This window comes from Scyliorhinus torazame, chromosome 1 (genome assembly GCF_047496885.1).
Source record: "Scyliorhinus torazame isolate Kashiwa2021f chromosome 1, sScyTor2.1, whole genome shotgun sequence".
NCBI lineage: Eukaryota > Metazoa > Chordata > Chondrichthyes > Carcharhiniformes > Scyliorhinidae > Scyliorhinus > Scyliorhinus torazame.
This window is the reverse complement of record NC_092707.1, coordinates 426030026-426045834: the sequence shown is the minus strand read 5'-3', so window position 1 is coordinate 426045834 and position 15809 is coordinate 426030026. Positions and strand designations below refer to the sequence as shown.

The following is a 15809-nucleotide window of genomic DNA, read 5'->3' as shown; positions in this document are numbered from 1 at the left end:
CACCTTCTCAAAGAACTCGATAAGGTTTGTGAGGCATGACCTACCCTTCACAAAGCCATGCTGACTATCCCTGATCATATTATTCCTATCTAGATGATTATAAATCTTGTCTCTTATAATCCCCTCCAAGACTTTACCCACTACAGACGTGAGGCTCACCGGTCTATAGTTGCCGGGGTTGTCTCTGCTCCCCTTCTTGAACAAAGGGACCACATTTGCTATCCTCCAGTCCTCTGGCACTATTCCTGTAGCCAATGATGACATAAAAATCAAAGCCAAAGGTCCAGCAATCTCTTCCCTGGCCTCCCAGAGAATCCTAGGATAAATCCCATCAGGACCCGGGGACTTATCTATTTTCAGCCTGTCCAGAATTGCCAACACCTCTTCCCTACATACCTCAATGCCATCTATTCTATTAGCCTGGGGCTCAGCATTCTCCTCCACAACATTATCTTTTTCCTGAGTGAATACTGACGAAAAATATTCATTTAGTATCTCGCCTATCTCTTCAGACTCCACACACAATTTCCCATCCCTGTCCTTGACTGGTCCTACTCTTTCCCTAGTCATTCGCTTATTCCTGACATACCTATAGAAAGCTTTTGGGTTTTCCTTGATCCTACCTGCCAAATACCTCTCATGTCCCCTCCTTGCTCGTCTTAGCTCTCTCTTTAGATCCTTCCTCGCTACCTTGTAACTATCCATCGCCCCAACTGAAACTTCACACCTCATCTTCACATAGGCCTCCTTCTTCCTCTTAACAAGAGATTCCACTTCCTTGGTAAACCACAGTTCCCTCGCTCGACGCCTTCCTCCCAGCCTGACCGGTGCATACTTATCAAGAACACGCAGTAGCTGATCCTTGAACAAGTTCCACTTATCCAGTGTGCCCAACACTTGCAGCCTACTTCTCCACCTTATCCCCCCAAGTCATGTCTAATGGCATCATAATTGCCCTTCCCCCAGCTATAACTCTTGCCCTGCGGTGTATACTTATCCCTTTCCATCATTAACGTAAACGTCACCGAATTGTGGTCACTGTCCCCAAAGTGCTCTCCTACCTCCAAATCCAACACCTGGCCTGGTTCATTACCCAAAACCAAATCCAACGTGGCCTCGCCTCTTGTTGGCCTGTCAACATATTGTGTCAGGAAACCCTCCTGCACACACTGTACAAAAAACGACCCATCTAATGTACTCGAACTATATCTTTTCCAGTCAACATTTGGAAAGTTAAAGTCTCCCATAATAACTACCCTGTTACTTTCGCTCTTATCCAGGATCATCCTCGCCATCCTTTCCTCTACATCCCTAGAACTATTTGGAGGGCTATAGAAAATTCCCAACAGGGTGACCTCTCCTTTCCTGTTTCTAACCTCAGCCCATACTACCTCGGAAGATGAGTCCCCATCTAGCATCCTCTCCGCCACCGTAATACTGCTCTTGACTAGCAGCGCCACACCTCCCCCTCTTTTGCCTCCTTCTCGGAGCTTACTAAAACACCTAAACCCCGGAACCTGCAAAATCCATTCCATCCCTGCTCTATCCATGTCTCCGAAATGGCCACAACATCGAAGTCCCAGGTACCAACCCATGCTGCCAGTTCCCCTACCTTATTTCGTATACTCCTGGCATTGAAGTAGACACACTTCAAACCACCTACCTGAACACTGGCCCCCTCCTGCGACGTCAAATCTGTGCTCCTGATCTCTATACTCTCATTCTCCCTTACCCTAAAACTACAATCCAGGTTCCCATGCCCCTGCTGCATTAGTTTACTTGTTGGACTTTAACCTGGTGTTGTAAGACTGCTTGTCCTGAACAGTAAGAAGTGAGTAGACTCCAACAGCCGTTCCCTACCCCCATCCTTTCACGATGCCTGCCCCTCAACTAATGGATGCTTAACCCAACCTCCTCACCCTTTACACACCACCCTCCCCTTGCAGAGACTGCCCAATCCTGCCGTCACAGCGCTTATTTAATATCAGTCCAGTGAAGTCTCGGTTCTGTGATTGATGGCGTGGTGTAGTTCCCCTTATTTATGTCAATAATCTGCCCGTACCTCAAGGAGAAGAGGTCCTAAGGAGTCCTTTTCAATGAGGGATTGGCTGCTGGAGGAAATGTCAGACTTCTGAACCTCATCTTCTGCGTGTGCTGCTGTCGGGGGGGAAACAATCCAGTTAATAAAGGGGGAGACAGCAGAGAGACCCCAGCCCACAGCAAGTGTTCGGACTCACTGAGCAGAGAGACCCCAGCCCACAGCAAGTGGTCAGACTCACTGAGCAGAGAGACCCCAGCCCACAGCAAGTGGTCGGACTCATTGAGCAGAGAGACCCAGCCCACAGCAAGTGTTCGGACTCACTGAGCAGAGAGACCCCAGCCCACAGCAAGTGTTCGGACTCACTGAGCAGAGAGACCCCAGCCCACAGCAAGTGTTCGGACTCACTGAGCAGAGAGACCCCAGCCCACAGCAAGTGGTCAGACTCACTGAGCAGAGAGACCCCAGCCCACAGCAAGTGGTCGGACTCATTGAGCAGAGAGACCCAGCCCACAGCAAGTGTTCGGACTCACTGAGCAGAGAGACCCCAGCCCACAGCAAGTGTTCGGACTCACTGAGCAGAGAGACCCCAGCCCACAGCAAGTGGTCAGACTCACTGAGCAGAGAGACCCCAGCCCACAGCTAGTGGTCAGACTCACTGAGCAGAGAGACCCCAGCCCACAGCAAGTGGTCAGACTCACTGAGCAGAGAGACCCCAGCCCACAGCAAGTGGTCGGACTCACTGAGCAGAGAGACCCCAGCCCACAGCAAGTGTTCGGACTCACTGAGCAGAGAGACCCCAGCCCACAGCAAGTGGTCAGACTCACTGAGCAGAGAGACCCCAGCCCACAGCAAGTGGTCAGACTCACTGAGCAGAGAGACCCCAGCCCACAGCAAGTGGTCGGACTCACTGAGCAGAGAGACCCCAGCCCACAGCAAGTGGTCAGACTCACTGAGCAGAGAGACCCCAGCCCACAGCAAGTGGTCAGACTCACTGAGCAGAGATACCCCAGCCCACAGCAAGTGTTCGGACTCACTGAGCAGAGAGACCCCAGCCCACAGCAAGTGTTCGGACTCACTGAGCAGAGAGACCCCAGCCCACAGCAAGTGGTCAGACTCACTGAGCAGAGAGACCCCAGCCCACAGCAAGTGGTCAGACTCACTGAGCAGAGAGACCCCAGCCCACAGCAAGTGGTCGGACTCACTGAGCAGAGAGACCCCAGCCCACAGCAAGTGGTCAGACTCACTGAGCAGAGAGACCCCAGCCCACAGCAAGTGTTCAGACTCACTGAGCAGAGAGACCCCAGCCCACAGCAAGTGGTCAGACTCACTGAGCAGAGAGACCCCAGCCCACAGCAAGTGGTCGGACTCACTGAGCAGAGAGACCCCAGCCCACAGCAAGTGGTCAGACTCACTGAGCAGAGAGACCCCAGCCCACAGCAAGTGGTCAGACTCACTGAGCAGAGAGACCCCAGCCCACAGCAAGTGGTCAGACTCACTGAGCAGAGAGACCCCAGCCCACAGCAAGTGTTCGGACTCACTGAGCAGAGAGACCCCAGCCCACAGCAAGTGGTCAGACTCACTGAGCAGAGAGACCCCAGCCCACAGCAAGTGGTCGGACTCACTGGGGGCAGAGACCCCCCAGCCCACAGCAAGTGTTCGGACTCACTGAGCAGAGAGACCCCAGCCCACAGCAAGTGGTCGGACTCACTGGGGGCAGAGACCCCCCAGCCCACAGCAAGTGTTCGGACTCACTGAGCAGAGAGACCCCAGCCCACAGCAAGTGGTCAGACTCACTGAGCAGAGAGACCCCAGCCCACAGCAAGTGGTCGGACTCACTGGGGGCCGAGAGACCCCAGCCCACAGCAAGTGTTCGGACTCACTGAGCAGAGAGACCCCAGCCCACAGCAAGTGGTCAGACTCACTGGGGGCAGAGAGACCCCAGCCCACAGCAAGTGGTCAGACTCACTGAGCAGAGAGACCCCAGCCCACAGCAAGTGGTCAGACTCACTGAGCAGAGAGACCCCAGCCCACAGCAAGTGTTCGGACTCACTGAGCAGAGAGACCCCAGCCCACAGCAAGTGGTCAGACTCACTGAGCAGAGAGACCCCAGCCCACAGCAAGTGGTCAGACTCACTGAGCAGAGAGACTCCAGCCCACAGCAAGTGTTCGGACTCACTGAAGACCCCAGCCCACAGCAAGTGGTCGGACTCACTGAGCAGAGAGACCCCAGCCCACAGCAAGTGGTCGGACTCACTGAGCAGAGAGACCCCAGCCCACAGCAAGTGGTCAGACTCACTGAGCAGAGAGACCCCAGCCCACAGCAAGTGGTCGGACTCACTGAGCAGAGAGACCGCAGCCCACAGCAAGTGGTCAGACTCACTGAGCAGAGAGACCCCAGCCCACAGCAAGTGGTCGGACTCACTGGGGGCAGAGAGACCCCAGCCCACAGCAAGTGGTCAGACTCACTGAGCAGAGAGACCCCAGCCCACAGCAAGTGGTCAAACTCACTGAGCAGAGAGACTCCAGCCCACAGCAAGTGGTCAGACTCACTGAGCAGAGAGACCCCAGCCCACAGCAAGTGGTCGGACTCACTGGGGGCAGTGAGACCCCAGCCCACAGCAAGTGGTCAGACTCACTGAGCAGAGAGACCCCAGCCCACAGCAAGTGGTCAGACTCACTGAGCAGAGAGACTCCAGCCCACAGCAAGTGGTCAGACTCACTGAGCAGAGAGACCCCAGCCCACAGCAAGTGGTCGGACTCACTGAGCAGAGAGACCCCAGCCCACAGCAAGTGGTCAGACTCACTGAGCAGAGAGACTCCAGCCCACAGCAAGTGTTCGGACTCACTGAGCAGAGAGACCCCAGCCCACAGCAAGTGTTCGGACTCACTGAGCAGAGAGACCCCAGCCCACAGCAAGTGGTCGGACTCACTGAGCAGAGAGACCCCAGCCCACAGCAAGTGGTCGGACTCACTGAGCAGAGAGACCCCAGCCCACAGCAAGTGGTCAGACTCACTGAGCAGAGAGACCCCAGCCCACAGTAAGTGGTCGGACTCACTGAGCAGAGAGACCCCAGCCCACAGCAAGTGGTCAGACTCACTGAGCAGAGAGACCCCAGCCCACAGCAAGTGGTCGGACTCACTGGGGGCAGAGAGACTCCAGCCCACAGCAAGTGGTCAGACTCACTGAGCAGAGAGACCCCAGCCCACAGCAAGTGGTCAGACTCACTGAGCAGAGAGACCCCAGCCCACAGCAAGTGGTCGGACTCACTGGGGGCAGAGAGACCCCAGCCCACAGCAAGTGGTCAGACTCACTGAGCAGAGAGACCCCAGCCCACAGCAAGTGGTCAGACTCACTGAGCAGAGAGACCCCAGCCCACAGCAAGTGTTCGGACTCACTGAGCAGAGAGACCCCAGCCCACAGCAAGTGTTCGGACTCACTGAGCAGAGAGACCCCAGCCCACAGCAAGTGGTCAGACTCACTGAGCAGAGAGACCCCAGCCCACAGCAAGTGGTCAGACTCACTGAGCAGAGAGACTCCAGCCCACAGCAAGTGTTTGGACTCACTGAGCAGAGAGACCCCAGCCCACAGCAAGTGTTCGGACTCACTGAGCAGAGAGACCCCAGCCCACAGCAAGTGGTCGGACTCACTGAGCAGAGAGACCCCAGCCCACAGCAAGTGGTCAGACTCACTGAGCAGAGAGACCCCAGCCCACAGCAAGTGGTCAGTCTCACTGAGCAGAGAGACCCCAGCCCACAGCAAGTGGTCGGACTCACTGGGGGCAGAGAGACCCCAGCCCACAGCAAGTGTTCGGACTCACTGGGGGCAGAGAGACCCCAGTCCACAGCAAGTGGTCAGACTCACTGAGCAGAGAGACCCCAGCCCACAGCAAGTGGTCGGACTCACTGGGGGCAGAGAGACCCCAGCCCACAGCAAGTGGTCAGACTCACTGAGCAGAGAGACCCCAGCCCACAGCAAGTGGTCAGACTCACTGAGCAGAGAGACCCCAGCCCACAGCAAGTGGTCAGACTCACTGAGCAGAGAGACCCCAGCCCACAGCAAGTGGTCGGACTCACTGAGCAGAGAGACCCCAGCCACAGCAAGTGGTCAGACTCACTGAGCAGAGAGACCCCAGCCCACAGCAAGTGGTCGGACTCACTGGGGGCAGAGAGACCCCAGCCCACAGCAAGTGGTCAGACTCACTGAGCAGAGAGACCCCAGCCCAGAGCAAGTGGTCAGACTCACTGAGCAGAGAGACCCCAGCCCACAGCAAGTGGTCGGACTCATTGAGCAGAGAGACTCCAGCCCACAGCAAGTGGTCAGACTCACTGAGCAGAGAGACCCCAGCCCACAGCAAGTGGTCAGACTCACTGGGGGCAGAGAGACCCCAGCCCACAGCAAGTGGTCAGACTCACTGGGGGCAGAGAGACTCCAGCCCACAGCAAGTGGTCAGACTCACTGAGCAGAGAGACTCCAGCCCACAGCAAGTGGTCAGACTCACTAAGCAGTGAGACCCCAGCCCACAGCAAGTGGTCGGACTCACTGAGCAGAGAGACCCCAGCCCACAGCAAGTGGTCAGACTCACTGAGCAGAGAGACCCCAGCCCACAGCAAGTGTTCGGACTCACTGAGCAGAGAGACCCCAGCCCACAGCAAGTGGTCAGACTCACTGAGCAGAGAGACCCCAGCCCACAGCAAGTGGTCGGACTCACTGAGCAGAGAGACACCAGCCCACAGCAAGTGTTCGGACTCACTGGGGGCAGAGAGACCCCAGCCCACAGCAAGTGGTCAGACTCACTGAGCAGAGAGACCCCAGCCCACATCAAGTGGTCGGACTCACTGAGCAGAGAGACCCCAGCCCACAGCAAGTGGTCGGACTCACTGGGGGCAGAGAGACCCCAGCCCACAGCAAGTGGTCAGACTCACTGAGCAGAGAGACCCCAGCCCACAGCAAGTGGTCAGACTCACTGAGCAGAGAGACCCCAGCCCACAGCAAGTGGTCGGACTCACTGAGCAGAGAGACCCCAGCCCACAGCAAGTGGTCAGACTCACTGGGGGCAGAGAGACCCCAGCCCACAGCAAGTGGTCAGACTCACTGGGGGCAGAGAGACTCCAGCCCACAGCAAGTGGTCAGACTCACTGAGCAGAGAGACTCCAGCCCACAGCAAGTGGTCAGACTCACTGAGCAGAGAGACCCCAGCCCACAGCAAGTGGTCAGACTCACTGAGCAGAGAGACCCCAGCCCACAGCAAGTGGTCGGACTCACTGAGCAGAGAGACCCCAGCCCACAGCAAGTGGTCAGACTCACTGAGCAGAGAGACTCCAGCCCACAGCAAGTGGTCAGACTCACTGAGCAGAGAGACCCCAGCCCACAGCAAGTGTTCGGACTCACTGAGCAGAGAGACCCCAGCCCACAGCAAGTGGTCAGACTCACTGAGCAGAGAGACCCCAGCCCACAGCAAGTGGTCGGACTCACTGGGGGCAGAGAGACCCCAGCCCACAGCAAGTGGTCGGACTCACTGAGCAGAGAGACCCCAGCCCACAGCAAGTGGTCAGACTCACTGAGCAGAGAGACCCCAGCCCACAGCAAGTGGTCAGACTCACTGAGCAGAGAGACCCCAGCCCACAGCAAGTGGTCGGACTCACTGAGCAGAGAGACCCCAGCCCACAGCAAGTGGTCAGACTCACTGAGCAGAGAGACCCCAGCCCACAGCAAGTGGTCGGACTCACTGGGGGCAGAGAGACCCCAGCCCACAGCAAGTGGTCGGACTCACTGGGGGCAGAGAGACCCCAGCCCACAGCAAGTGGTCGGACTCACTGAGCAGAGAGACCCCAGCCCACAGCAAGTGGTCGGACTCACTGAGCAGAGAGACCCCAGCCCACAGCAAGTGGTCGGACTCACTGAGCAGAGAGACCCCAGCCCACAGCAAGTGGTCGGACTCACTGAGCAGAGAGACCCCAGCCCACAGCAAGTGGTCGGACTCACTGAGCAGAGAGACCCCAGCCCACAGCAAGTGTTCGGACTCACTGGGGGCAGAGAGACCCCTCAAAGGCTGCACAGAACCCGCACAGACACGTGGGCACTCTGTACGGACACAAACATGCATGTATATGCTCCAATACGCACACTGTGCCCAGCCCCAGGCACACGATCTTCATGGCCACACACACGCGCGCTACGCACGGCAACACACACCCTGTGCACGGCAACACGCGCGCGCTGCGCACAGCAACACACAGACACGCACTCTGCACAGACAGCCTCTATTTCTCTCACACACATGGTACATGGTCTCTCTCTCTCTCTCACACACACGTACACAGCCTTTCTTACACACGTGTAATGGTATCGCTCATTCCTCCAGCTGTACACACTCCCACGGTGAATGGTCTATTGCTCTTTCAGCAGTAACTCTCTCACACACGGTACAGCTCTCCCTCTCTCTAACACACAGAGTACACTGTGTCTCACACACACACACGGTACAGCTCTCTCTCCCTCTCTCTCTCTCACACACACACAGTACACGGTGTCTCACACTCACACACGGTACAGCTCTCTCTCTCACACACAGTACACGGTGTCTCTCACTCACACACACGGTACAGCTCTCTCACTCTCTCACACACACAGTACACGGTGTCTCACACTCACGGTACAGCTCTCTCTCTCTCTCTCACACACACAGTACACGGTGTCTCACACACACGGTACAGCTCTCTCTCTCACACACACACACACAGTACACGGTGTCTCTCACTCACACACACGGTACAGCTCTCCCTCTCTCGAACACACACAGTACACGGTGTCTCACACTCACACACGGTACAGCTCTCTCTCTCCCTCTCTCTCTCACACACACAGTACACGGTGTCTCACACTCACACACACGGTACAGCTCTCTCACTCTCTCACACACACAGTACACGGTGTCTCACACTCACGGTACAGCTCTCTCTCTCTCTCTAACACACAGAGTACACGGTGTCTCACACTCACACACGGTACAGCTCTCTCTCTCTCTCTCTCACACAGTACACGGTGTCTCACACACACGGTACAGCTCTCTCTCTCTAACACACAGAGTACACGGTGTCTCACACTCACACACGGTACAGCTCTCTCTCTCTCTCTCACACAGTACACGGTGTCTCACACTCACGGTACAGCTCTCTCTCTCTCTCTCTCACACACACAGTACGCGGTGTCTCTCACTCACACACGGTACAGCTCTCTCTCTCTCTCTAACACACAGAGTACACGGTGTCTCTCACTCACACACACGGTACAGCTCTCTCTCTCTCACACACACACAGTACACGGTGTCTCACACTCACACACGGTACAGCTCTCTCTCTCTCTCTCTCTCACACACACACAGTACACGGTGTCTCACACTCACACACGGTACAGCTCTCTCTCTCACACACAGTACACGGTGTCTCTCACTCACACACACGGTACAGCTCTCTCACTCTCTCACACACACAGTACACGGTGTCTCACACTCACGGTACAGCTCTCTCTCTCTCTCTCACACACACAGTACACGGTGTCTCACACTCACACACGGTACAGCTCTCTCTCTCTCTCTCTCTCACACACACAGTACACGGTGTCTCTCACTCACACACACGGTACAGCTCTCTCTCTCTCTCTCTCTCTCTCACACACAGTACACGGTGTCTCACACTCACACACGGTACAGCTCTCTCTCTCTCACACACACAGTACACGGTGTCTCTCACTCACACACACGGTACAGCTCTCTCTCTCTCTCTCTCTAACACACAGAGTACACGGTGTCTCACACTCACACACGGTACAGCTCTCTCTCTCTCTCACACACACAGTACACGGTGTCTCACACTCACACACACGGTACAGCTCTCTCTCTCTCTCACACACAGTACACGGTGTCTCTCACTCACACACACGGTACAGCTCTCTCTCTCCCTCTCTCTAACACACACAGTACACTTTGTCTCACACTCACACACGGTACAGCTCTCTCTCTCCCTCTCTCTAACACACACAGTACACTTTGTCTCACTCTCACACACGGTACAGCTCTCTCTCTCTCTCACACACACACACACACACACACAGTACACGGTGTCTCACACACACACACGGTACAGCTCTCTCTCTCTCTCTCACACACACAGTACACAGTGTCTCACACTCACACACACGGTACAGCTCTCTCTCTCTCTCTCTCTCACACACACAGTACACGGTGTCTCACACTCACGGTACAGCTCTCTCTCTCTCTCTAACACACAGAGTACACGGTGTCTCACACTCACACACGGTACAGCACTCTCTCTCTCTCTCTCTCTCTCACACACAGTACACGGTGTCTCACACTCACACACACGGTACAGCTCTCTCTCTCTCTCTCTCTAACACACACAGTACACGGTGTCTCTCACTCACACACACGGTACAGCTCTCTCACTCTCTCTCTCTCCCACACACAGTACACGGTGTCTCACACTCACACACACGGTACAGCTCTCTCTCTCTCTCTCACACACACAGTACACAGTGTCTCACACTCACACACACGGTACAGCTCTCTCTCTCTCTCTCTCTCACACACACAGTACACGGTGTCTCACACTCACGGTACAGCTCTCTCTCTCTCTCTAACACACAGAGTACACGGTGTCTCACTCACACACACGGTACAGCTCTCTCTCTCTCTCTCTCTCTAACACACACAGTACACGGTGTCTCACACTCACACACGGTACAGCTCTCTCTCTCACACACAGTACACGGTGTCTCTCACTCACACACACGGTACAGCTCTCTCACTCTCTCACACACACAGTACACGGTGTCTCACACTCACGGTACAGCTCTCTCTCTCTCTCTCACACACACAGTACACGGTGTCTCACACACACGGTACAGCTCTCTCTCTCACACACACACACACAGTACACGGTGTCTCTCACTCACACACACGGTACAGCTCTCCCTCTCTCGAACACACACAGTACACGGTGTCTCACACTCACACACGGTACAGCTCTCTCTCTCCCTCTCTCTCTCACACACACAGTACACGGTGTCTCACACTCACACACACGGTACAGCTCTCTCACTCTCTCACACACACAGTACACGGTGTCTCACACTCACGGTACAGCTCTCTCTCTCTCTCTAACACACAGAGTACACGGTGTCTCACACTCACACACGGTACAGCTCTCTCTCTCTCTCTCTCTCTCACACAGTACACGGTGTCTCACACACACGGTACAGCTCTCTCTCTCTAACACACAGAGTACACGGTGTCTCACACTCACACACGGTACAGCTCTCTCTCTCTCTCTCTCTCTCACACAGTACACGGTGTCTCACACTCACGGTACAGCTCTCTCTCTCTCTCTCTCACACACACAGTACACGGTGTCTCTCACTCACACACGGTACAGCTCTCTCTCTCTCTCTAACACACAGAGTACACGGTGTCTCTCACTCACACACACGGTACAGCTCTCTCTCTCTCACACACACACAGTACACGGTGTCTCACACTCACACACGGTACAGCTCTCTCTCTCTCACACACACACAGTACACGGTGTCTCACACTCACACACGGTACAGCTCTCTCTCTCACACACAGTACACGGTGTCTCTCACTCACACACACGGTACAGCTCTCTCACTCTCTCACACACACAGTACACGGTGTCTCACACTCACGGTACAGCTCTCTCTCTCTCTCTCACACACACAGTACACGGTGTCTCACACTCACACACGGTACAGCTCTCTCTCTCTCTCTCTCTCACACACACAGTACACGGTGTCTCTCACTCACACACACGGTACAGCTCTCTCTCTCTCTCTCTCTCTCTCACACACAGTACACGGTGTCTCACACTCACACACGGTACAGCTCTCTCTCTCTCACACACACAGTACACGGTGTCTCTCACTCACACACACGGTACAGCTCTCTCTCTCTCTCTCTCTAACACACAGAGTACACGGTGTCTCACACTCACACACGGTACAGCTCTCTCTCTCTCTCTCTCTCTCACACACACAGTACACGGTGTCTCACACTCACACACACGGTACAGCTCTCTCTCTCTCTCACACACAGTACACGGTGTCTCTCACTCACACACACGGTACAGCTCTCTCTCTCCCTCTCTCTAACACACACAGTACACTTTGTCTCACACTCACACACGGTACAGCTCTCTCTCTCCCTCTCTCTAACACACACAGTACACTTTGTCTCACTCTCACACACGGTACAGCTCTCTCTCTCTCTCACACACACACACACACACACACACACACACACACACACACACACAGTACACGGTGTCTCACACACACACACGGTACAGCTCTCTCTCTCTCTCTCACACACACAGTACACAGTGTCTCACACTCACACACACGGCACAGCTCTCTCTCTCTCTCTCTCTCACACACACAGTACACGGTGTCTCACACTCACGGTACAGCTCTCTCTCTCTCTCTAACACACAGAGTACACGGTGTCTCACACTCACACACGGTACAGCACTCTCTCTCTCTCTCTCTCTCACACACAGTACACGGTGTCTCACACTCACACACACGGTACAGCTCTCTCTCTCTCTCTCTCTAACACACACAGTACACGGTGTCTCTCACTCACACACACGGTACAGCTCTCTCTCTCTCTCTCTCTCTAACACACACAGTACACGGTGTCTCACACTCACACACACGGTACAGCTCTCTCACTCTCTCTCTCTACCACACACAGTACACGGTGTCTCACACTCACACACACGGTACAGCTCTCTCACTCTCTCTCTCTCTCTCTCTCTCACACAGTACACGGTGTCTCTCTCTCACACACACGGTACAGCTCTCTCTCTCTCACACACACACAGTACACGGTGTCTCACACTCACACACAGTACAGCTCTCTCTCACACACAGTACACGGTGTCTCTCACTCACACACACGGTACAGCTCTCTCTCTCTCTCTCACACACACAGTACACGGTGTCTCTCACTCACACACACGGTACAGCTCTCTCTCTCTCTCTCTCTCACACACACAGTACACGGTGTCTCACACTCACACACGGTACAGCTCTCTCTCTCTCTCTCTCTCTAACACACAACGGTGTCTCACACTCACACACGGTACAGCTCTCTCTCTCTCTCTCTCACACACACAGTACACGGTGTCTCTCACTCACACACACGGTACAGCTCTCTCTCTCTCTCTCTCTAACACACACAGTACACGGTGTCTCTAACTCACACACACAGTACAGCTCTCTCTCTCTCTCTCTCTCTCACACACACAGTACACGGTGTCTCACACTCACACACACGGTACAGCTCTCTCACTCTCTCTCTCTCACACACACAGTACACGGTGTCTCACACTCACACACACGGTACAGCTCTCTCTCTCCCTCTCTCTAACACACACACAGTACACTGTGTCTCACACTCACACACACGGTACAGCTCTCTCTCTCTCTCTCTCTCACACACACAGTACACGGTGTCTCTCACTCACACACACGGTACAGCTCTCTCTCTCCCTCTCTCTAACACACACACAGTACACTGTGTCTCACACTCACACACACGGTACAGCTCTCTCTCTCTCTCTCTCTCTCACACACACAGTACACGGTGTCTCTCACTCACACACACGGTACAGCTCTCTCTCTCTCTCTCTCTCACACACACAGTACACGGTGTCTCACACTCACACACACGATACAGCTCTCTCTCTCTCACACACACAGTACACTGTGTCTCACACTCACACACACGGTACAGCTCTCTCTCTCTCACACACACAGTACACGGTGTCTCTCACTCACACACACGGTACAGCTCTCTCTCTCACACACACAGTACACGGTGTCTCACACTCACACACACGGTACAGCTCTCTCTCTCTCACACACACAGTACACTGTGTCTCACACTCACACACACGGTACAGCTCTCTCACTCTCTCTCTCTCACACACACAGTACACTGTGTCTCACACTCACACACACGGTACAGCTCTCTCTCTCTCTCTCTCTCTCACACACACAGTACACGGTGTCTCTCACTCACACACACGGTACAGCTCTCTCTCTCTCTCTCACACACACAGTACACGGTGTCTCACACTCACACACAGTACAGCTCTCTCTCTCTCTCTCTCACACACACAGTACACGGTGTCTCTCACTCACACACACGGTACAGCTCTCTCTCTCTCTCTCTCTCTCACACACAGTACACGGTGTCTCACACTCACACATGGTACAGCTCTCTCTCTCGCTCTCACACACACAGTACACAGTGTCTCACACTCACACACACGGTACAGCTCTCTCTCTCTCACACACAGTACACGGTGTCTCACACTCACACACACGGTACAGCTCTCTCTCTCTCTCTCTCTCTCTCTCATACACAGTACACGGTGTCTCACACTCACACACGGTACAGCTCTCTCTCTCTCTCACACACACAGTACACGGTGTCTCACACTCACACATGGTACAGCTCTCTCTCTCTCTCTCACACACACAGTACACGGTGTCTCTCACTCACACACACGGTACAGCTCTCTCTCTCTCACACACACACAGTACACGGTGTCTTACACACACGGTACAGCTCTCTCTCTCTCTCTCACACACAGTACACGGTGTCTCTCACTCACACACACGGTACAGCTCTCTCTCTCCCTCTCTCTAACACACACAGTACACGGTGTCTCTCACTCACACACACAGTACAGCTCTGTCTCTCTCTCTCACACACACACAGTACACGGTGTCACACACGCACACACACGGTACAGCTCTCTCTCTCTCACACACACAGTACACGGTGTCTCACACTCACACACACGGTACAGCTCTCCCTCTCTCTAACACACACAGTACATTGTGTCTCACACTCACACACACGGTACAGCTCTCTCTCTCACACAGTACACGGTGTCTCACACTCACACACACGGTACAGCTCTCCCTCTCTCTAACACACACAGTACATTGTGTCTCACACTCACACACACAGTACAGCTCTCTCTCTCACCCACACACAGTACACGGTGTCTCTCACTCACCCACACGGTACAACTCTCTCTCACACACACAGTACACTGTGTCTCTCACTCTCACACACGGTACAGCTCTCTCTCACACACACACACACACACACACACACAGACACAGACACACACACACACACACACACACACACACACACACACACACACACGGTACAGCTCTCTCTCTCACACACATACAGTACACGGTGTCTCACACTCACACACGGTCCAGCTCTCTCTCTCCCTCTCTCTAACACACACAGTACACTTTGTCTCACTCTCACACACGGTACAGCTCTCTCTCTCTCTCACACACACACACACACACACACACACACAGTACACGGTGTCTCACACACACACACGGTACAGCTCTCTCTCTCTCTCTCACACACACAGTACACAGTGTCTCACACTCACACACACGGTACAGCTCTCTCTCTCTCTCTCTCTCACACACACAGTACACGGTGTCTCACACTCACACACACGGTACAGCTCTCTCTCTCTCACACACACACAGTACACTGTGTCTCACACGCACACACGGTACAGCTCTCTCTCTCCCTCTCTCTAACACACACAGTACACTTTGTCTCACTCTCACACACGGTACAGCTCTCTCTCTCTCTCACACACACACACACACACA

At 54.6% G+C, this 15809-nt stretch overlaps 1 protein-coding gene across 1 annotated transcript in view; it reads right to left on the bottom strand.

The window, feature by feature from the left end:
* Nucleotides 1-15809, bottom strand: part of ncoa1 (nuclear receptor coactivator 1) — a gene marked incomplete at its 3' end in the record, with an annotated part of 209936 nt that overhangs the window by 64728 nt on the left and 129399 nt on the right. The window contains exon 4 of the mRNA XM_072509453.1: nt 2063-2157. Within this exon, the coding sequence (XP_072365554.1) occupies nt 2063-2157 (95 nt within the window). The remainder of the gene's footprint in view (nt 1-2062; nt 2158-15809) is intronic.